This window comes from Cuculus canorus, chromosome 1 (genome assembly GCF_017976375.1).
Source record: "Cuculus canorus isolate bCucCan1 chromosome 1, bCucCan1.pri, whole genome shotgun sequence".
Taxonomy (NCBI): Eukaryota; Metazoa; Chordata; class Aves; order Cuculiformes; family Cuculidae; genus Cuculus; species Cuculus canorus.
Window position 1 is genome coordinate 206,710,480 of NC_071401.1, and position 21,456 is coordinate 206,731,935.

The 21,456-nt window shown below is 44.4% G+C and overlaps 1 protein-coding gene across 4 annotated transcripts in view; it reads left to right on the forward strand.

Moving 5' to 3' along the window:
* The window catches only part of LRGUK (leucine rich repeats and guanylate kinase domain containing), an 81,611-nt gene that overhangs the window by 56,064 nt on the left and 4,091 nt on the right, over positions 1–21,456 (forward strand). The window contains exons 17-22 of one of the 4 annotated variants that reach the window (XM_054054953.1): positions 131–219; positions 7,078–7,203; positions 10,203–10,232; positions 14,010–14,164; positions 15,322–16,376; positions 17,330–17,565. In XM_054054953.1, the coding sequence (XP_053910928.1) occupies positions 131–219; positions 7,078–7,203; positions 10,203–10,232; positions 14,010–14,164; positions 15,322–15,473 (552 nt within the window). In that variant the 3' untranslated portion in view covers positions 15,474–16,376; positions 17,330–17,565. Of the gene's footprint in view, positions 1–130; positions 220–7,077; positions 7,204–10,202; positions 10,233–14,009; positions 14,165–15,321; positions 16,377–17,329; positions 17,566–21,456 lie in introns of those variants that run through there. The other 3 variants (XM_054054959.1, XM_054054974.1, XM_054054967.1) reach the window with 3 other exon arrangements.

The window sequence follows — 21,456 nt, forward strand, 5'->3', positions numbered from 1 at the left end:
TGCTGTTTTCCCAGCGTATGGAAACACCTCCACTCTCGAGCCTTAGCAGAAGGGAAGAATATCACCGCTAGTTAAGTTACCATATAGACTTATAAGTTGCTGTATAAAGATGATGATATTTCTTTATCAGGAAGAAGCTTCTTTCCAAAGGCGTTATTCTGCAATACGTCGGGCTTTGTTGGAGAAGGCACCTAGTGCATACGTCCAGCTGTTTCAAAGGTAATGCAGAGTGGTTGCAGCCTTTGCAATAAAGCAAAAACTGCCTGCTTAAGGTTTCTTCTCCACTGCTCTTAATGGTGAATGATAAGAACCTTGAGTACTGTGTTCAGTTCTCACCACAAGAAGGATGTTGAGGCTCTGGAGCGTGTCCAGAGAAGAGCAACGAAGCTGGTGAGGGACCTGGAGAACAAGTCTTACGAGGTGCGTCTGAGAGATCTGGGGTTTTTTAGCCTGGAGAAGAGGAGGCTGAGGGGAGACCTTATTACTCTCTACAACTACCTGAAAGGAGGTTGTGGAGAGGAGGGAGCTGGCCTCTTCTCCCAAGTGACCGAGGACAGGACAAGGGGGAATGGCCTGAAGCTCCATCAGGGGAGGTTCAGGCTGGATATCAGGAAAAAATTCTTCACGGAAAGAGTCATCAGGCACTGGAACAGGCTGCCCAGAGAGGTGGTCGAGTCGCCTTCCCTGGAGGCGTTTAAGGAACAGGTGGATGAAGTTCTTAGGGACATGGTTTAAGGGAGTGTTAGGAATGTTTGGACTCCATGATCCAGTGGGTCCTTTTCAACCTGGTGATTCTATGATTCTATGATTCTATGAATCTGTCAGGGATTTTAGATCTCATAGACAACTCTCCTGTGTGTCACTTTTAAAAATAGCCCTGCAAATATAGAATCAAAGAATCATAGAATTGTTTGGTTGGAAAAGACCTTTAAAATCATCAAGTCCAACCGTATCTGTCCACTACTAAACCAGATCCCTAAGCACCTCATCTCCTCGTCTTTTAAACACCTCCAGGGATGGGGGCTCCGCCACTTCCCTGGGCAGCCTCTTCCAATGCTTGACAACTGTTTCCACAAAGAGATTTTTCCTAATATCCAGTCTAAACTTCCCCTGGTGCAACTTTAGGCTGTTTCCTGTCATCGTATCACCTATCACTTGGGAAAAGAAACCAACACCGACCTCACTACAACTTCCTTTCAGGGACTTGTAGGCAGCAATAAGGTCTCCCCAACCCCAGTCCCCTCAGCTGCCTCTCACAAGGCTTGTTCTCCAGCCCCTTCACCAGCTCCATTGCCCTTCTCTGGACTTGCTGTAGAGGACTCTGGACTCATTCAGCCACTCAACATCCTTCTTGTGGTGAGGAGCCCAAAACTGAACACAGGATTCGAGGCGCAGCCTCACCAATGCCAAGTACAAGGGCACGATCCTTTTCCTGGTCCTGCTGGCCACACTGTTTCTGATACAGGCCAAGACGCTGTAGGTCTTCTTGGCCACCTGGGCCACTTCTCACTCATGTTCAGCCACTGCCAAGCAACACCCCTAGGTCCTTCTCTGCCAGGCAGCTTTCCAGCCACTCTTGCCCAAGCCTGGAGTGCTGCACGGGGTTGTTGTGTAAATATATCTCACACAGCCCGTCTTTTGACGTGAGAGTGCAGCAGTCCCAAACTGGGTACCAAAAATGTATGAGGCTGAGCCATCCACAAGTAACTTCTCTAAAACTAGGAAATTATTATACGCTGCTTCTCAGAGGGAGCAGAAAAGGACCATTTTTCTGGCGTCTCATGGTCTCTGATATGTTTTTAGCACTACTAGTAATTAGTGTTGGAAAATCTCAACCCTGTTCAGCACAAGGTTGTTTGTTGCAACACAACTTCTGTGGATATCTCTGTTTAAAGCAGAATTTCTAAAAGCTCATTCCACTTCCTAATTTTTTTATTTATTTATTTATTAGAAAATAGATCCTAACTTGACTATGTCTCTTCCTTCTTCTTCCTCACAGTCACAGCCCTGCAAAAATGGTGTTCTAAGTCTCTGAATCTCAATGTACCTTCTTTGATTGACCTTCTGTGGCCCTCCTGCCTTCCCCTGGTATAAATCTTCCTAATCGGAATTCTTCTTTGCTTGCTTTTCCTACATGCCATGAAAAGCCTCACAGTGTTGACATTTAAACTATCACATAGGCCTTTAAATCAGCAATTGTCAGAAGGAAAAGTTCACATCTTTCAGCTCTATTCAGGCCTCTACAAATGCAGTTGCCAGTTGTACATACCAGATGTGTTGATGAAAATCACTCCAATGGCAAAGTCTGGAGATTGACTCTTAAAAAAACCTCTTCTGAATTCAACTATCTCTAGAAAAACAGTGGCTGAAGCTCACAGGCAGAGATGCATAAGTACAATGCATTTTCCAAATCTGTGCTTAGAGAAAAGGGTTTTTTTTAAGCAGCTGATTCATTCATTTTAAATAATGTTGAAATGAGAAGAAAAATGAAAATCGGTATTTTCTTTTGCTGGATGTTTTTGTTTGATTTAGTGCTGCAGTGTGAACTGTTCATGAGTCTGCCTTAGTTTCATAGAATCATAGAATCACCAGGTTGGAAAAGACCTCTGAGTTGATTGAGTTCAATCATACCTATCTACCAATAAACCATAGCTTTAAGTACCTCATCTACCTGTCTTTTAAACACTTTCAGGGATGGTGACTCCACCACCTCCCTGGGCAGCCTCTGTCAGTGTCTGATGACCCTTTTGGTGAAAAATTTTTTCCTAATGTCCAATCTGAACCTCCCATGGCGCAGCTTGAAGCCATTCCTCCTTGTCCTAACATCTGTCACTTGGGAGAAGGGGCCATCACCCACCTCTCTACAACCTCCTTTCAGGTACTTGTAGACAGTGATAAGGTGTCCCCTCAACCTCGTTTTCTCCAGGCTAAACAACCCCAGTTCCCTCACCTGCTCTTCATAAGTTGGTTGCTCTTTGCTCCCTTTATTCCACAATACTCATCCGCTGGGAGCTGATTTTGGAGGAGAGTATGAGGCTGGCATTGGCAGAGCTGTCAGGCAGGTGAGAGAAAATCCTGTCGCTCCCAATCAGCATTTGCAATCACCTTGCCTGAAGGGATAGTTGCGCTTCAACAGAATCACACAGAATCAAGGGCAAAAATAGACAACACGCACTTCTGTTCAAGAGATTAAATCAGGGAGTGCCATAAATATGAATGTTATAAAATGGTTGAAATTCTGAGCGAGAATCTGAATCCTGGAATGTAGCAATTAGTGGAGAACCTGGTAGGTCACGCAGTCCAGCCCAGTGGGAAGTGAATGGTTGTTGTGTTGAGCATATTTGTTTGTACAAAATCAAATCAAGTTTTAAATTGAATCATAGAATCACAGAATGGTTTGGGTTGGAAGGAACCTTAATGATCATCCAGTTCTAATCCCCCTGTCACGGATGGGTACAGCTTCCACTGGATCAGGTTGCTCAAAGTCCCAACCTGGCCTTGAACACCTCCAGGGATGGGGCAGCTACAGCTTCCCTGGGCAATCTGTGCCAGTGCGGACCTCCACCTTGGAAAAGATCACCTAGGCTTTGATGAACCTTGCTTTCGATATACAACTACAGACCTGGGTTATGAGTAGCTTAGAAGGTTGTTACATGTTATCTCAGCTGTGGTAGCCATCTTTGTGCATACTCTTAGCCTATAGGAAGTGTAAGGTGATGAGGCTTAAGGGTTCTTTAATGCTTGATCTCATTGTTACGCATTTTAATCCAAACTGAAATATATTGCTCATTTTTTCTGAGTATTTCATAGAATGGTTTGAGTTGGAAGGAACCTTAAAGATCATCCAGTTCCGCCTTCCCCCACCATGGGCAGGGACACCTTCCACTGGATCAGGCTGCTCAAGGCCCCATCCAACCTGGCCTTGAACACCTCCAGGAATGGGGCAGACACAACTTCCCTGAGCAGCCTGTGCCTCACCACCCTCATTGTGAAGAATTTCTTCCTAATGTCTAATCTAAATCTTCCCCCTTCCAATTTAAAGCCATTCCCCCTCATTCTGTCACTACAGGCCCTTGTAAAAAGTCGCTCTGCAGCTTTTTTGTAGCCCCTTCAGGTACTGGAAGGCTGCTGTGTTGTTAGAAAATTTTAAAAGTGGTGTCATACAAGAATCTGACCTATTTTATTTATTGTGTCATCATTGCATTATCTACATAAATTTAGTTTCTTAAATCAAGTTATTGAAAACCTGGCCTCTTTATTTTTTGCCTGTGGCTGTGTGCAGGTGCAATTAAAGTCATTTTGAAGTCTCATTGCCTGATGTAATGTAGGGCCAACATGCAGTGGTTCGCTCTAAATAATTTCACTAGTTATCTCTGTGTTTGAGGGTAATAAATAAGGGGTTGGTTGACATCTCATTCAGATCAGGCCTTTAGCTAATGATTAACTTCTTGGTTTTGTCTAAATGTTGCTGAAAACTGGATTAAGCAAGAGCAGACATCATCAAGAGGAGAATTTACAACAGGCAGTCTTGCTTTTCTGAGTTGGAAGAAATTCATATGCACTGCAGTTTCACTGGAGCTCCTTGCCAGGACTGAGAAGAGAGGAAGTCCATGCTTTTACCTCTTCGGTTTGGGATTCCTTACCGTGAGCATAAGATTTGCTTGTCTGTGGTTGCATAAATGTCTTGCAGACTGTCTTGTCTAGTCAGCTTCTGACTAGACAAGCGTAATTTTGCTTTTCAGTTTTGTTTCCATACCCCTCTCAATGACAATGACATTGTCCTGAGCTGCATGGATATGCCTTTTCATGGGGCTATTCAACTTATCCAGACTGTTTTCGTAGAATCATAGAATGGTTTGGATAGGAAGGGACCTCAAAGCACATCCAGTTCCAACCTTCTGCCATGGGCAGGAGCACCTCCCACTGCACCAGGTTGCTCAGATCCTCATCCAACCTGGCCTTGAACACCTTCAGGGATGGGGAATCCACAATTTCTCTGAGCAACCTGGGCCAGTGCCTCAGCACTTTTCCTGGTTTTTTTTTCCCTTGAGCTGGTGCAATTTGAATTACACTCCAAGCCTAAACATCTATAATGAAGGTACAAAACTTGGAATGCAATCTAAAGAACACATTTAGTGCAGAGATAGGAAGTGAAAAGCATCACCTTTAGAACTGCATGTTTTTCTTAGCTGTCAGGAAGGTTGTTTCAAGTTTATTTATCAACTGAGATCTAGCTTCTGACAGTGGGTCACGGGATTTGGATAAAACACCTTTGTTCCAGGAATTTAGAGTCCACTTTCCTGTGGTGACCCTGTTCTTAGAGGACTGGCCTTGAATCCTGCCTTCACATTTCTGCTTTACCCTCCATTGCCAGGCTGTGTATTTCTGTTCAGAATTCTTTGTTGAGATAGTTTCTTTCATTATTATTATTATTATTATTATTATTATTATTATTATTTTATTTCCATGATGTGGATTTACAAGAAATTATTTCTGAGAGCACTCAGCTCTGGGGGCCATTAATGGTGTCAGGCACTTTCTCCTACGTAATTGGTTCAGATTTTGGTCTGAGCCAATAATGTACAAACACCATTACCAGCCAGTGGCTGCTTGACAGTGAAACAATAACAGCTTGAGGCCTTACACTAGGGAAGCTTTATTTATAGGTATTAATAATAGTAAGGAATGAAAGAAAGGGAAATTTAAAGATGAAGAATAGAACAAAAAACGTGCCTGCACTGGAGTGTATTGAGCTAGGGACTGATTTCTGAGGAGCGGGGAAAGCCTCATCATTGAAGCACCAGAAGACCTATAGAGGGGAATGGTCCTACTTTGGCAAGATGAGGAGGCATGAAAAGACAGTTTAAGATTCCAGCCTCTCTGCTTCCTGTGGCAAAGTGGCAGTGGGGTACTTGTTGCTTTAATGATCTATGGGTGTGATTAAGGACTTGATGAAGAATCATAGAATGGTTTGAGTTGGAAGGGACCTTAAAGATCATCCAGTTCCAACCCCCTTGCCATGGGCAGGGACACCTCCCACTGCATGATGTTGCTCAAAGCCCCATCCTGAAGAACTTAACAGTTTGGGTTTTCCCAAACTGAAGCAATAAGCCTCCAGAAGAGATATTAACCCTCCTTAAAAACCTAGCTTCTCCCACAGAGTCAGCATTCAGCAGTTGCAACTGCAGTTAAATATGTTCTCGACAAGCTTCCTAGGGAAAGTAAAAAATGGCACACACAAAAGTTACATAGGCTCGTTGCCCTAAAAATCATAGAATGGTTTGAGTCAGAAGGGACTTTAAAGATCATCCAGTTCCAACCCCTCTGCCATGGGCAGGAACACTTTCCACTGCATCAGGTTGCTCAAAGCCTCATCCAGCCTGGCCTTGAACGCCTTCAGGGATGGGGCATCTACAGCTCCTCTGGGCAGAATAAACAGATATAAAAATGGATTCCTTCAGAGTTCAGTTGAGGCATGTCAGTGGGATGGTTCTGCTACATTAGATAGATATATGGAATCTTCCAAGAATTATAATTTGAGCTTCAGTATTTCATTAAAGACCTGTCATGTTTGGCAGTCTTCAGTGCTGCATCTCTTTGGTTTTAGCTCTGGGGCTTGAGTCTATAAATAAAGCAGTGTCAATACTGAAATTACCGGGAATGCTTTGTTTCTGGGTTTTATGAATGGCAGTGAAGATGAAACTTCAGACTTTGTGAGTTAGTCACAAGAGATGGGATTAATCTCACCTGATTTTGAGTGCCTTTAATAAAAATGTCTCTATCTGAGCAGGTTGCCCTACACTGCTCTGTCTCAGTGGAGAGCGATTCATGCAACCTGCTTTGGACATCTACTTAAGCTTGAGTTTACTCATACTGTAGCTGTGACTGTACCTCTCTCTTAGCTATAAACAGAGCCTGGATTGCTACCCCCATCTGCTTGTTACTGCTTCTCTTCCACTGGAGATGACACTCCGCTCCTCCTGAAGAGGTCTTTTGAACTCTCTAAGCACTGATTAGGCTATCACAGTGTATAAATGCATGTAACAAGCACTTTATTTTCTTTTTGTATTATTTTAGGGACTTGGCAGTCACTCCTGCACTGAGCAGTTCCCGTCAACAATTACTGGAACCGACAACATGTTCTCTGCTCTCAGATGGAAAGAATATCACCCAAGACTTCCATCTGCGTAACCCAGAGAGCCGGTGAGTTCAGTTTCTGAGACAGCGGGTCATTGCTGGGTGGAATGAAGGTTAGCACTGCAATGTGCAATATCTAAAACCATTTCCCAAGCTAATGCAGTTGTCTCATCTATTACATTAACAGCCTTATTAGACGTGTGTCGTTGCAGCATAAAACAAAGTCTTGTCATTTAGGGGAATGGCTTCATTTAGACACCATAATTCACATACACAGTAAGGGAATTTCAAGAACTTTCTATCAAGAGGATGTTTGGAGGGAAAAAGGTGCTGAAAGAAACTTGGTCCAGGGACGGTAAAACAGAATTTGAGTGATAAATATGTTTTTTAGACAAATTTACCAGATATTGCTATCAGAATTATTTCTCATTGTCTTTTTCAAGGATTACTACAGTCAATGTTGACTACCATTTGGGAGACTTTGGGTGATACTGTGATCTTCAAATTCATATCTCATCCATGATAACAGCAAAGCCCATCAGGATACTGAGCTCTGTAGTACCTTCACCTTCTCTTACTCTCTCAGCCATTGTGGTTAAACTTCACATCTTGTCCAGCAGCTCTGCTCATGGATGTTGAACATCCTGATTTTTTGTACCACAGCTAAAGAGGCTCCGAGGTATGGGAGAGAGACAACTCCTATCTCATTTAAATCTCGTAGAGAGGTGAGGATGGAAGACTTGAAGAGGCTACATCTGCAGTGTCTTTCAGGCTACAAAGTGGGCTCTATTTTCCTGACTTGCTCTGTGGGTCCACATTGTCCCATTTGGGACATGACAACCCCATGCAGCACTACAGGTTGGGGGAAGAGTGGCTGGAAAGCTGCCTGTCAGAGAAGGACCTGGGGGTGTTGGTTGACAGCGGCTGAATAGGAGCCAGTAGTCACCCAGGTGGCCAAGAAGGCCAACAGCATCATGACTTGGATCAGAAACAGCATGGCCAGCAGGAGCAGGGAAGTGATTGTACCACGCCTCAAATACTGTGTTCAGTTTTGGGGACAATGAGGTCTTAGAGCGGGTCCAGAAAAGGGCAACAAAGCTGATGAAGGGGCTGGAGAAGTCTTATAAGAAGCAGCTGAGGGAACCGGTGTTGATTAGCCTGGAGAGAAGGAGGCTGAGGGAAAACCTTATCACCGGCTACTGCTCCCTTCAACGGGGGTGTAGCGAGGTGGGTGCTGGTGCCTTCTCCCAAGTAACGGGTGATAGGAAAGAGGGAATGACCTCAAGTTGCACCAGGGCAGATTCAGATTAGACATTAGGAAAAATTTCTTCACCGAAAGGATTCTCGGGTACTTGAAGAGGCTGCTCAGGGAGGTGGTTGAGTCCCCATCCCTGCAGGTATTTAAAAGATGGGGAGATGAAGTGCTTAGGGATCTGGTTTAACAGTGGACAGGTACAGTTGGGCTCGATGATCTCAAAGGTCTTTTCCAACCTAGTGATTCTATGAGTGCCTCTTACAAGATGCGTATGACTTACTCTAATGGTCCTGTTTTGTCATCGCATCAGAGCTCTGGCTACCAACAAGCCTGTCTGCTGTTGTGGCAAGTGACATTATGGCTTTTCAATGCAGTATCCTGGATAAGCTGTTTTTAACTCTCTTCTGGCCATCTGTTGCCATCTCATGCCCAGATGGGATGCACAGGAACAGCCGGATACCACACAGCATGACCTAGTGAAGCATAACATGCCAGATCCCCCATCCACAGCAGGAAATAGGTGTGTGCTTGCAGCTATGCTCTGCTCACTCTTTGGAACCTATCGTAATGCTCATCCAAAAGCTGGAGCTTAGAATGAGCTTAGATCTGTTCTGCATGGCTGTTGGTAAATTTGAATTTGTTCATTTGATCGGGGAAGCTGTGGCTGCCGCATCGCTGGAGGTGTTCAAGGCCAGGCTGGATGGGGCCTCGGGCACCCTGGTCTAGTGGGATGTGCCCCTGCCCATGGCAGGGGGGTGGAACTAGATTGTCTTTAAGGTCCCTTCCAACCCAAACTATTCTACGATTCTATGGGTTCAACCCCACGTCTGATAACTTGTTCTCTTTCCATACCAAGGTACCTTTCCTGCTTTATTTAAACATCCCATACCATGCTTTTTTTCACATATATATTTTCACATCATTCAAAAATCACTGTTAAATACAGACCTAAAAGCACATTAGGGAGTTTTCCACATTAAGTCAGACCGATGAGAAATGCTGAATGTCTTTATAAGATTTCAACCCGTTCATTTTATTCCTCTGCTAAGCAGAGTTCTTAAACTTGCTGAAAAAAACCCTCAGTGTTCCTTTTGTATCCTACAGAGACTGCCAGTTCCCTCTATGTGATGTACTACCTGCCACTGTAATTACAAGTAGTTAATTAACATGCTGTAAAAAGGTTGAAGCCGTAGGCCTCTACAGATTCATTTGTCCTGAGTATTTGTGCCACGGCAGAATGTGCTGAAAGGGAACAGTGCAAGCATCTGAGAGAAACCGCGTGCGTAATAGGCTGCTGAGGGAATATACATCATCTGTCCTTACCAGCAAGAGGCAAGACCCATAACTCAAATGAGTGTGAAGCTATGATGAGTTGTAAAGGTCTTACCCTTCGCATATGGGAATAAATATGTCTTTCCACTCCACCACATTTTGGTGTTTTGACTTTAGCAATGTTTTCATTTAGCACTGTTAATAACACAGTGGAAAAACAACTGTGAGGAGAGAAAAAGCAAACTGCTAATCTGATTTGTTTTCTGTGTATACATCACGGTCTACAGAGGAATTGTATGGAGTCGGGTTGTCAAATCGTTTTGCAAGGAAAATATGGGAAGTTTGGAAGAAATTTGCTTACGGGAGTGATTGATGGAATTGCTCTGGTGTAGATGCAATTGAAATATGGGAGAGAAAAATCCCACATTTCTGAAGTATTGTAGGAAAGCCTGTAGTGATTTTGTTTGAATATTGTGGTGGTTTAATATTCTCTTCTCTTTTCTCTCCAATTTTGTGCTTTCAACATTTGGAATGGAAGAAAGAGTAAACCAAGAAAAAACATTAGGGGGTAAGAGCATGAATGTATTGACCTGCAGGCACAGCCAGTGAAGGAAATAATGTTTTCCAAGATCAGGGGCTGCAGATTAATCTGCTAACTCGCTGGGCAATGCTGTGTCCAGGTTGTGAATTATTATTTCTCAAATCTTGCATTTTTTATTTAAGCTTGAGCTGTGGTGGAAACAGCATCATTATGTAGTGATAAGATGAGAGGGAATAATTTTAAATTGGAAGGGGAAAGATTTAGACTAGACATTAGGAAGAAATTCTTCATGGATGCCCAGGGAAGTTGTGGCTGCCCCCTCCCTGGAGGTGTTCAAGGCCAGGTTGGATGGGGCTTTGAGCAGCCTCATCCAGTGGGAGATGTCCCTGCCCATGGCAGGGCTGTTGGAACTGGAGGGTCTTTAAAGTCACTTTCAACCCAAATCCTTCTATTATTCTGTGATTCTTGAGGTCACTAACACTTGTTGGATTGAAATCCTGCAGTTGTTCTGATACCTCTGCTTGACAAGTAGAACAGATGATCCTGATTGCTTTTACCTAAGAGTGAAAATCAAAGCTTTTGTTTGGATGTGTGCTTGCTGATCTGCAGTTTTCAGCAGGACAGTTTCTAATTACAACCATGGCTTATTCCATTGCTATTTCATAGCTATGGCCTTCACCATGGAAGGAAAGTATGATGACCTCATCTTTCCTGATTTCACGAAAGTAAACGCCATGCCAGGGATTTTGAAGTGCCCTGCTGGAGGCTGAACTCTCCCACACATGAAAGCGTGGATTTTTTTTCCTTGAGATTCCATTTGTTTTCACTCGCAGGCTTAAACAATTTATCATTGCCTGCAGTGAGCAACAGTCCTTTAGGGCAATATATCTTACAATGGTACTTTAAAGGACTGCTGTTCACCACTGACAATGATAAATTCTTTAGATCCCCGCTGTATTTCGTCAGATCATAGAATCGCTTGGTTGGAAAAGACCTTTGGGATCAAGTCCAACCATACCTGTCCTCTACTAAACCATCTCCCTGAGCACCTCATCTCCCCATCTTTTAAATACCTCCAGGGATGGGGACTCAACCACCTCCCTGAGCAGCTTCTGGCAGTGCCTGAGAACCCTTTCAAGCCCTTTTCATTGCCTTTTACCAGTTGAGGTGTTTGTAAGGATATTGAAACAATCTGGTTACAGCATAACAAGGAGACAAGAAGAGAGGAGGGGCAAAATAAATTCATTTGGAGAGTAGAAACTTAGCTTCCTAATCTCTTACTGTACCTTCATTATTTGCCAGTTTGAGGGTGGAGTCAGAACCTCACCTACCACTAACCAGTGCATTTAACAAGAAACTACCTTGACTATTTAATTGCACATCCCTATTCCTGCCAAACGCAATTAAATGACAAATATCCATCAACTGAAAAACTATGCAAAGGTATAGGTTAGAGTTTGGCAGTCCAGTGCAACTGTAATCCAAATAGAATCTATAGCAGTTCAGTGCTTTACTCCTCAACTCATTGCTAACATATTCTGCATTTAGTGCACATAGAATCATAGAATAGTTTGGGTTAGAAGGGACCTTAAAGACAATCTAGTGCCAACCCCCCTGTGATGGGCAGGGACACATTCCCACTGGATCAGGCTGCCCAAGGCCCCATCCAGCCTGGCCTTGAACACCTCCAGGGATGGGGCAGCCACCACTTGCCTGGGCAACCTGTTCCAGTGTCTCACTACTTCCATGGTGAAGAAATTCTTCCTAATGTCTAGTCTAAATCTGCCTCTCTCCAATTTATACCCATTTCCCCTCATCCTGTCACCACAAGCCTTTATGAATATTCCCTCTCCAGCTTTCCTGTAGGCCCCCTTTAGGTACTAGAAGGTCTCCTCAGAGCCTTCTCTTCTCCAGGCTGAACAAGCCCAACTCTCTCAGCCTGTTCTCATATGGAAGGTGCTCCATCCCTCCGATCATCTTTGTAGCCCTCCTCTGGGCTACAAACCACTCTTCTCATGAAGAAATTCCTCCTTATGTCTAGTCTAAATCTGCCCCTCTCCAGTTTATAACCATTGCCCCTAGTCCTATCAGTACAAGCCTTTGTAAAAATCCCTTCCCAGCTTTCATGTAGCCCCTTTAGATACTGGAAGGCTGCTATAAGATCTCCTCGGATCCTTCTTTTCTCCAGACTGAACAGATATCCATTTATCTCATTACTCCATGGCGTAACACTGGGTGTTTTTAAGCTTCCTATTTTTAATTACTTTTCCACTTAGCTGACTGGGAAATTTTACTAAAGGGAATACATACCTGCATCACCTATAAGAGTTCTCTTTTCTGTGCTGAGGCTGTCAAGGAAGAACTAAGAATATGTTATCCAAACTCATTTACAGATCACCTGGCAAAAAGCCAAAGGAGACATAGGTTCTCGGCTCCTCTGCCTCACCCTTCCCAAATACCTGAGACATTGAGATGGCAGAGACCTCACAAACTGTAGTTTTCCCACTTATTCTCACTGAGTAGTTTTACAAAGAACCTGAATTAAATTAAATGTTTCTTATGACGCTTGTAGTAGAAAAGCCTGCGTACCTGCCTTCCCTTTACACCCTGCCAAGTCCTATGCAAATAATTTCCCACAGTTTACCTTGTCTTCTGTCACTTAAGAAAGGGACAGCTGGGCAGAAAGGCAATGAAGGGGTTTTTTCCAAGACTGTACGTTCCTGTATTTTATCATAGTGCATTCGTGTCATTGTGGCTAGAGATCCACATGGGGTTAATTCTAACTATATAATATCTAATTTTAGCCTTTATTTGTAGATGAGTGTGTGACTCTGATGTCTGAAGCAAAAGCAGAAATAGTTTTCTCCTTGTAGAAATTGGAGTAGGTGATGCTGAAGGATCCAAGTTGTTTATACTGAGCCTGGATTCACTACTATAATTGCTTATCCCTACCATGGTTACGTCTGTTGTGTATTACAGGCAGCTAAAATGACATTATGACTAGGATTAAGCAATTGGCTACAGCATTCAGTGTTTGATGAGCGTCTTTGAATGCAGTGGACCTCGAAGGAAGACGCAAGCACTCAGTACATTACAGATAAAAAATTCCTTTACTTTGAGGGCAATGGCAAAATTCTCATAGGCTGCTGCAGTACATCTTGGGAGAAGCTAATTACCTGTTTATTATGAAAAAGCACCATTTTTTTCCCTCATTATTGATGATCTCCTGACTACAAGAAGGAGATTGAGATCTTGCAGCGTGTCTAGAGAAGGGCAACAAAGCTGGTGAAGGGGCTGGAGAACAAGTCTTACGAGAGGTGGCTGAGGGAATTGGTGTTGTTTAGCTTGGAGAAAAGGAGGCCGAGGGGAGACCTCATTGCTCTCTACAACTGCGTGAAAGGAGGTTGAAAGCTCAAGGAGAGCTAAGGAGAAAATCCCTATTTTCTCTTACTCGCCAAGGGAATATCATCCACACTGCTGAACAAGTTTGCAAACAAGGAGCTCTGAGTACTGATCTCAGATCTGAAGCTGATTCACTGTGTGGCCTGAACATTTTTATTATTTATTGTCCATGCAATTAATTAAACCAATAAATGAAAACTGAGAGAGGTAGTACTGGTGTTTGCCATCTCTAGAAGTTCTGAGAGAATTGCAAGGAGTGAAAAAGCTTTGAATAGTTGATAAATACTAGGATTTATTTCTGACTTGGATTGAGTTGTGTGACTGCAACATCAGTAATGCTGTCAAACTAGTGCAAGTGCTTTTTTATTGCTGTTTAAAAGCATGAATCATTTCCTCTCGCAGCTGCAGAGACCCTAGTCCTGCTGGTGGACTATTTCTAATGCCAGCTGGTGCACCTGCTGCAGAAGGTCAACTGGTTCGGACCCCTGTTCTCCAAGAAACCAAAGCTGAGCATCAAGATCCAAGAGGAGCTGAAAATGGAGCAGGCAGAATGAAAGGTTTGAACCGTATTCCAAAGTAATAGTTTTCAGTTTTGACAGAATCCTAGAATGATTTGGGTTGGAAGGGACTTTAAAGACCCTCCAGTTTCACTCCTCCTGCCATGGGCAGGGACACTTTCCACTGCCTCAGGTTGCTCAAAGCCTCATCCAGCCTGGCTTTGAACAGCTCCAGGGATGGGCCATCCATAACTTCTCTGGGCAACCTGTGCCACTACCTCACCGCCCTCACAGGAAAACGTTTCTCCCTAATATCTCATATGAATCTCCCTTCTTTCAGCTTAAAACCTTTTCTCCTTGTGCTGTCTCTGCACTCCCTGATAAAGAGCCCCAAGCTGTGTATCTTACTGTAGTGATAGGAGCTTTATTTGGGTGACAAGGCAGCTTCTTAGCGACACACAAAAGCAGCAGCCTTCAAATACGGCAGAACCATCACAGTGTGAATGCAACACCGTCAACACAGTGGCTTTCCCTCAAGGAGCTTTTGGAGATACTAAAACGGTGACTGTTTAGGCATAAAGTCACTCTTACATGTGGTTTAGTTGGCATGGTTTAATAGGCACAGTGGTGTTGGGCTGACAGTTGGACTGGATGATCTTAGAGGTCTTTTCTGATCTTAATGATTCTGATTCTTACGTATGAGGCAGAGCAGGCACTAGACTACCTGAAGAAATTATGCTTCCCACACACACGGGTGCTAGTCTGTTCTCCCAAGTAACAAGTGATAGGACGAGAAGAAATGGCTTCAAGTTGAGCGAGGGGAGGTTTAGGTTGGATATCACGAAAAATTTCTTTACTGGAAGTGGTGAAGCATTTGAAGAGGCTACTCAGGGAAGCGGTGGAGTCTCTATCCCTGGCCACGTTCAAAAACAGTGTAGAAGTGGCACTTTGGGAAATCATTTAGTAGGTACAGTGGTGTTGGGCTGATGGTTGGACTTGATGATCTTAGAAAGTCTTTTCCAACCTTAATGATTCCATGATTCTATGTTTCTTATGTATGAGGCAGAACAGTCACTAGACTACCTGAAGAAACCACTCTCCCCCTTCATGCCAAAACCCTGGGGTTTCAGCTGGGGCTAAGTTTTGTGGTAAATGCTGACTTTTCATTGAAATAAATACCCTCCTTGTGCTTCTTCACTTATTTATCATTTCTGCAGAGACTGAACTCCCTGCTGACAATCTTCAGAGAAAGCACAGCAAGTCCAAAACTGGTTCTTCTCACGTGCCTCAGCTTGTCAGCTGGCCAGGCTCCAACTCCAAAACTACTTTACCTCCAATCCCATCTGGGCGGAAGAGGAACAACCCTTGATAGCCACTACTAGCCATGTCTTTGTCATGAATCTTGGTTCGATACCAAATCTCTCTAACAAGAATACAGATTTTGATGTATTTGTCTTCAACAAAGCAAATTCCATCAAATATTATTTCTACGCCCATTTCTGATTAACTTTCCTCCAAAAAAGTTATTTATTTATAACTTTATTAAAAAGTAATTTCTGCATTTCCTAAAGGTGGAAATTATTTCCCCAGGGACTCACAGCTGGGAAATAGTGTAGATTTTTTCCTAACAGCCACATGTCCATAGCTTTCATTAATTTCTCTCTTTCCTCCTATATTATGAATTTAATTGAAGTGTGGAAGCATCAGAGCCTCTGATAATATCATCTATATTGGAGTATTAGTGAATTATTTTGAAGAAGGACTTTGTGAAATGTTCGGAGTTGAGCTGGGAGTGAAAACGAGTTGAAGCTGTTGGTTTGTTTAATGGAATGTGGTTTTTTTGAAGGGATGAGACGTAATTCTTTGATTTACAAAGTGTATTTAAACAACCTGGTAAAGAGTCATCAGAAAATAATATTAGAATTATTAGCTGAACTTGTAAGTGAAAATTTGTTTTTCTGTGTGTTGAGCAAACTCTGACAGGTAAATAAAACTCTTGAGTTAATGTTTACCCTGCTAAATTTTCTGCTTATAGAACAGACAGTGGGGCCCCTTTGCCCAAGCAGCTTCCCCTAAGGAAGGGCGTTCGCTATTCATATTGCAGCACGGGTCTTCGGAGGTCTTTGCACGTGCGGAAGATCTCACTCATTGCCACAGCACAGAGTCCTGCCCATGGAAGAGCTCTGGTTTACCTCATTGTGCACATTCCGAATGCAGCCAAGGGTTTTCGTTGTTTAAATAGGATGAAATGAACGAAGAAACACAGCTCATGGTAAGTAATGGATCAATTCAGATAGCCTGACCTTAAATTCCAGTGAAGCCTGTAAAACAACTCAGCCTTTTATTACACGGTTTTCCTTCTGTGTAGCAGCTGGCTGTATCCTCAAGCTGAAGAACAACAGCTCTTCCCAGGCACCAGTTTTTTTTATCATTGATTTTGTCAGAACAAAAAGCGAGGCCGCTCTGTGGCCTGGGTTCAGGAGAAGTTCAGGCAGCTGAAGCTGTAGTTTCAACCTTAGTGGGTTGAAAGTGGTTGAACTGCCTACGCAGTTCAACGAGGTTGAGCTGCTGGAGCACATCCAAAGGAGGGCAATAAAGCTGGGAAGTGGTCTGGAGAACAAGTCTTACGAGGAGAGGCTGAGGTTTCTGGGGTTGTTTAGTCTGGAGAAGAGGAGGCTGAGGGCAGACCACGTTGCTCCCTACAACTACCTAAAAGGAGGTTGTAGCGAGGTGGATGTTGGTTTCTTCTCCCAAGCTACAAGCAACAGGATGAGAGAAAATGGCCTCAAGTTGCACCAGGGGAGGTTTAGATTGGATATTGGGAAAAATTTCTTTACTGAAAGAGTGGTGAAGCTCTGGAAGAGGCTGCCCTGGGAAGTGATGGAGTCACCAACCCTGGAGATGTTCAAAAAGAGAGTAGACATGGCACTTTTGGACATGGTTTAGTAGGCACGGTGGTGTTGGGCTAATGGTTGGATGGCATGATCTTAGAGGTCTTTGCCAACCTTAATCATTCTATGAGTCTATGTTTCCATGAGGTGGGTACCTGACTGCCACAGAGTAACTACCAAAACTCCACAGCTTCTTCTGCAAACCCCACAGGGCTCTCCACAGCCACTGTGCCTCTGTAAATACCTTTGCAGAAGCTGGCCTGGCTGTTACAGCTGGCTGCATGGTTGATTGACACAGATGGTGATGCGTGTATCCGTTTTTACTCTTTTACAGGTGTTTTGCCGGTGTCATGGTTAATGAATACGTACCTCGTGGTTCATATAGCAGGGTCTGGAGTGATCACAAACCCTTGCTTACGTTGGGAAGGTAACACAGGCAGAGCAGTAAAATCTCTTTTCTCCTGGACGCAAGTGCAGGAACCTGTGTACCTGGACCACTCCAGGTATATACATACATCTGGAAAATAAGGGCACTGGATGTTGGATGACATCTGGAAAATAAGAGTGGAGGTAGGTGCCAAATCTATGTCCCTTTCCTTTTGCTTCCATTCCTGTTCAGTTCTCCAAGCCATAACCACATCCACATTCCAGTCATGGCCAGCAGGGAAAGGGAGGTGATTCTGACCCTCTACTCTGCTCTGCTCTTGTGAGACCACACCTAGAGTATTGTATCTGGTTCTGGAATCCTCAACATAAGAAGGATATGGAACTGTTGGAATGGGTCCAGAGGAGGCCACAAAGATGATCAGAGGGCTGGAGCACCTCTGCTATGAGGACAGGCTGAGAGAGTTGCAGTTGTTCAGCCTGGAGAAGAGAAGGCTCCGAAGAGACCTTAGAGTAGCCTTCCAGTACCTGAAGAGGCTCCAGGAAAGCTGGAGATGGACATATTACAAGGGCCTAGAGTGATAGGGCAAGGGGGAATAGCTTTAAATTGGAAAGGTTTAAATTAGATTAGACATTAGGAAAAAATTCTTCCCGATGGGGTTGATGAGGCCCTGGCACAGGTTGTCCAGGGAAGTTGTGGCTGCCCCATCCCTGGAGGTGTTCAAGGCCAAGTTGGATGGAGCTTGGAGCAGCCTGGTCTGTTGGGAGGTGTCCCTGTCCAAGGCAGAGGGGTTGGAACTGGATGATCTTTGAGGTCCCTTCCAACCCAAGCTATTCTATGATTCTATGATTCAGCTCAGCCCTCCACTCTCCCCTTGGAATGGTTCCTTCCTTCTGTGTAAAACAGCACAAAAGCTGATGTTATCCCTGAATCACACGGTATTTCCTTTGCTTGAAGTCTGCAATCCTGCCAAAGCCTTGTACATCTTCAGCGAGTGAGTGCAGCGATTCAAACTACTCATATTTACAGGAATGGTCTTAAATGTTAAGCTTTCCAGTGCTGGAATTGTATCTTTCTTTTGATTACACAGAACTGAGCTTTCAGGTGGAGTATAAATATATTACTCACATTTCCCTGTTGGAAAAAGGAATTATTTGTTCTTCAGGAAAAAAAATCAGTGCTGGATCAGGGTATCAGTTACCTCACTTGTGTTTCCATCAGACATGAGCTTTCAAAGGATTCGAATATGGCACATTTGGTGGGGTTTAGGGGTTAAGAACCTTTCATGACAGTAGCCAACTATATCCTGGACCGCCTCAAAGTAAGTGCGACCAGAAGGGTGAGGGTGGGGATTCTACCACTCCTTGTGTCCTGTCCAGTTCTAAAGTCCTCAGCACAGGAAGGACATGGATCAGGTAGGACGAGTTCAGAGGAGGCCATGAAGGTGATCTGAGGGCTGGAGCATCTCTGCTATGAGGACAGGCTGAGAGAGTTGGGGTTCTTCAGCCTGGAGAAGAAGCCTAAGGACTCTGGGGAGACCTTACAGCAGCTTCCAGTACTGAAAGGGGCTACAGGAAGGCTGGGGAGGGACTCTTGATCAGGGAGTGCAGGGACAGGATGAAGGGGAAGGGTTTTGAGCTGCAAGAGGGGAGATTGAGATGAGATCTTAGCAAGAAATGTTCTCCTGTGAGGGTGGTGCGGCACTGGCACAGGTTGCCCAGAGAAGTCATGGCTGCCCCATCCCTGGAGGTGTTCAAGACCAGGTTGGATGGGATTCTGAGCAACCTGATTGAGTGGGAGGTGTCCCTGCCCATGGCAGGAGTGTTGGAACTGGATGGGCTTTGAGGTCCTTTTCAACTCAAACCATTCTGTGATTCTATGATTTTATAAATACTAGGGAGGAGCGTAGGTTAGAAACGTGCTGAAGTCAGCAAATTATTCCATTTCTTCCCTCTCTGAGCTTTTTCTGCCACCCACTCTCACCTGTTCTCTCCTCACCCCCACCAGACCACGAATCGCTTTGCTAACTTGATGTATAAGATCCCCAAAGCAGCCACATGATGCTGACCTGCCCTTTGTCCGCTGCACCCTGAAGCATGGACTGTCTGGAGGAGTTTGAAGGCAGAATTGCAGCTGGATTTCAGATATGTAATATTTCCATTTCTTTTAGCAGATTGTTAAGCTTTGCGGTTCCTCAGTTTTAGTTTAGAGCGTTTATTTTTGGCTGAAAGTACATACTTTTAACTTAGTGCCCGTGTATTTATAGACCGGCAGATAAAAGCAGGGCTGTTTCAGGGAACTCTGTTTTTATTGGCAGGGAGCGTGTTTGCTTTACATCAGAGTAACACCTTGAGTTAGTCACAGTCAAACAAGTCTCTGAGTCTTGGATTTTACAGAGGGGAGTGTAACAAGCTGTTTAATTTCCCCTTTTTAAATTAAACATTCAATGTTCAATAAAATCAGTAATTGTGGTTGCTGCCTTGTGAATGCAAACGGCTTTACCAGCCGGAGGATGTAGCCGTGTGCTTATAGAATCATAGAATCACAGAATTATTAAGGTTGGAAAAGACCTCTAAGATCATCCAGCCCAGCCATCAGTCCAACCCCATCATGCTTACTAACCATGTTCTGAAGTGCCCCGTCTACACATTTTGAACTCCTCCAGGGATGAAGACTCCACCACCACCCTGAGCAGCCTCTTCCAGGGCTTCACCACCTTTTCAGTGTAGAATTTTTTCCCAATACCCAGTCTAAACATCCCTGCTGCAATTCAAGGCCATTTCCTCTCATCCTATCACCTGTCACTTGGGAGAAGAGACCAATCCCCTCCTGGCTTCAACCTTCTTGGGGCTGCAGAGAGCAACGAGGTCTCCCCTCACCCTCCTCTTTTCCAGACTAAACAATCCCAGTTCCCTCAGCTGCTCCTTGTAAGGCTTATTCTCCAGCCCCTTCCCAAGCTTCATTGCCCTTCTCTGGACGCGCTCCAGCCCCTCAATGTCCTTCTTGCGCTGAGGGGCCAGAACCAAACCCAGGATTCGAGGTGCAGCTTCACCAGCGCTGAGTCCAGGGCGATGATCCCTTTTCTACTCCTGCTGGCCACCCCATGGCTGACCCAAGCCAGGATGCTATTGGCCTTCTTGGCCACCTGGGCCACTGCTGGCTCACGCTCGGCTGCTGTTGACCAGCACTCCCAGGTCCTTTTCCACAGGGCAGCTTTTCAGCCAGTCATCCCCAAGCCTGGAGCATTGCATGTGGTTATCACGTTATCATGTGCTGTGCCCATGTGTTGCACATCAGTAAGTCAACACAGAGAGAATTTCCACTGATTCATGTTATACCCTGGGATGTTTTTGCAGGAATTAGGTCAGAACCCAAGAGTCCTGTGTCCCTACTCAAATGCCAGATCTTTGAGGTGAAGCAGAGGAGACCATGCCTACGCAAAAGGGTTTTGGGAAGTCAAGGGCAGCTATTTTACCTTGATTCCTCCCTCAGGCCAGTAACAAGGTGGTAGGAATTACAACACAGATGTTGTAGGACAAGGAGCTGCTGAATTAAGGAATGACAGGTTTGTTAGACATAAGGGGACAATATTTTAATACAGACCTATGCCTGATGGAGAGGAGGAGTTTGATAGATGAAAGTTTGATGCACAGGTCGGCAAAGGCTTCCGGTGGCAGCAGAACAGATCCATAAATTGCTTCTCCTGGAAATCTGCTGAGCTAATTGAGCACTGGAGGCCAGAGTGCTCCACGGACAATCACAAAGGCCATCGGCAGACAGGGCAATCTGCTGTGGTCTTGGTCGAAGATGAGAGCAGGAGACATGTGGTGGCTCAGGTTCTCCAGCACCCACTCCCCAAACTGGAATCATAGAATCATCGAATCAATTGGTTGGAAAAGACCTTTCAGATCATTGAGTCCAACTGTACCTGTCCACTACTAAACCAGATCCCTGAGCACATCATACCCCTGTCTTTTAAACACCTCCAGGGATGAGGACTTCACCACCTCCCTGGGCAGCCTCTCCAGGGCATGAGAAACCTTTCTGTGAAGAAATTTTTCCTGATGTCTAATCTG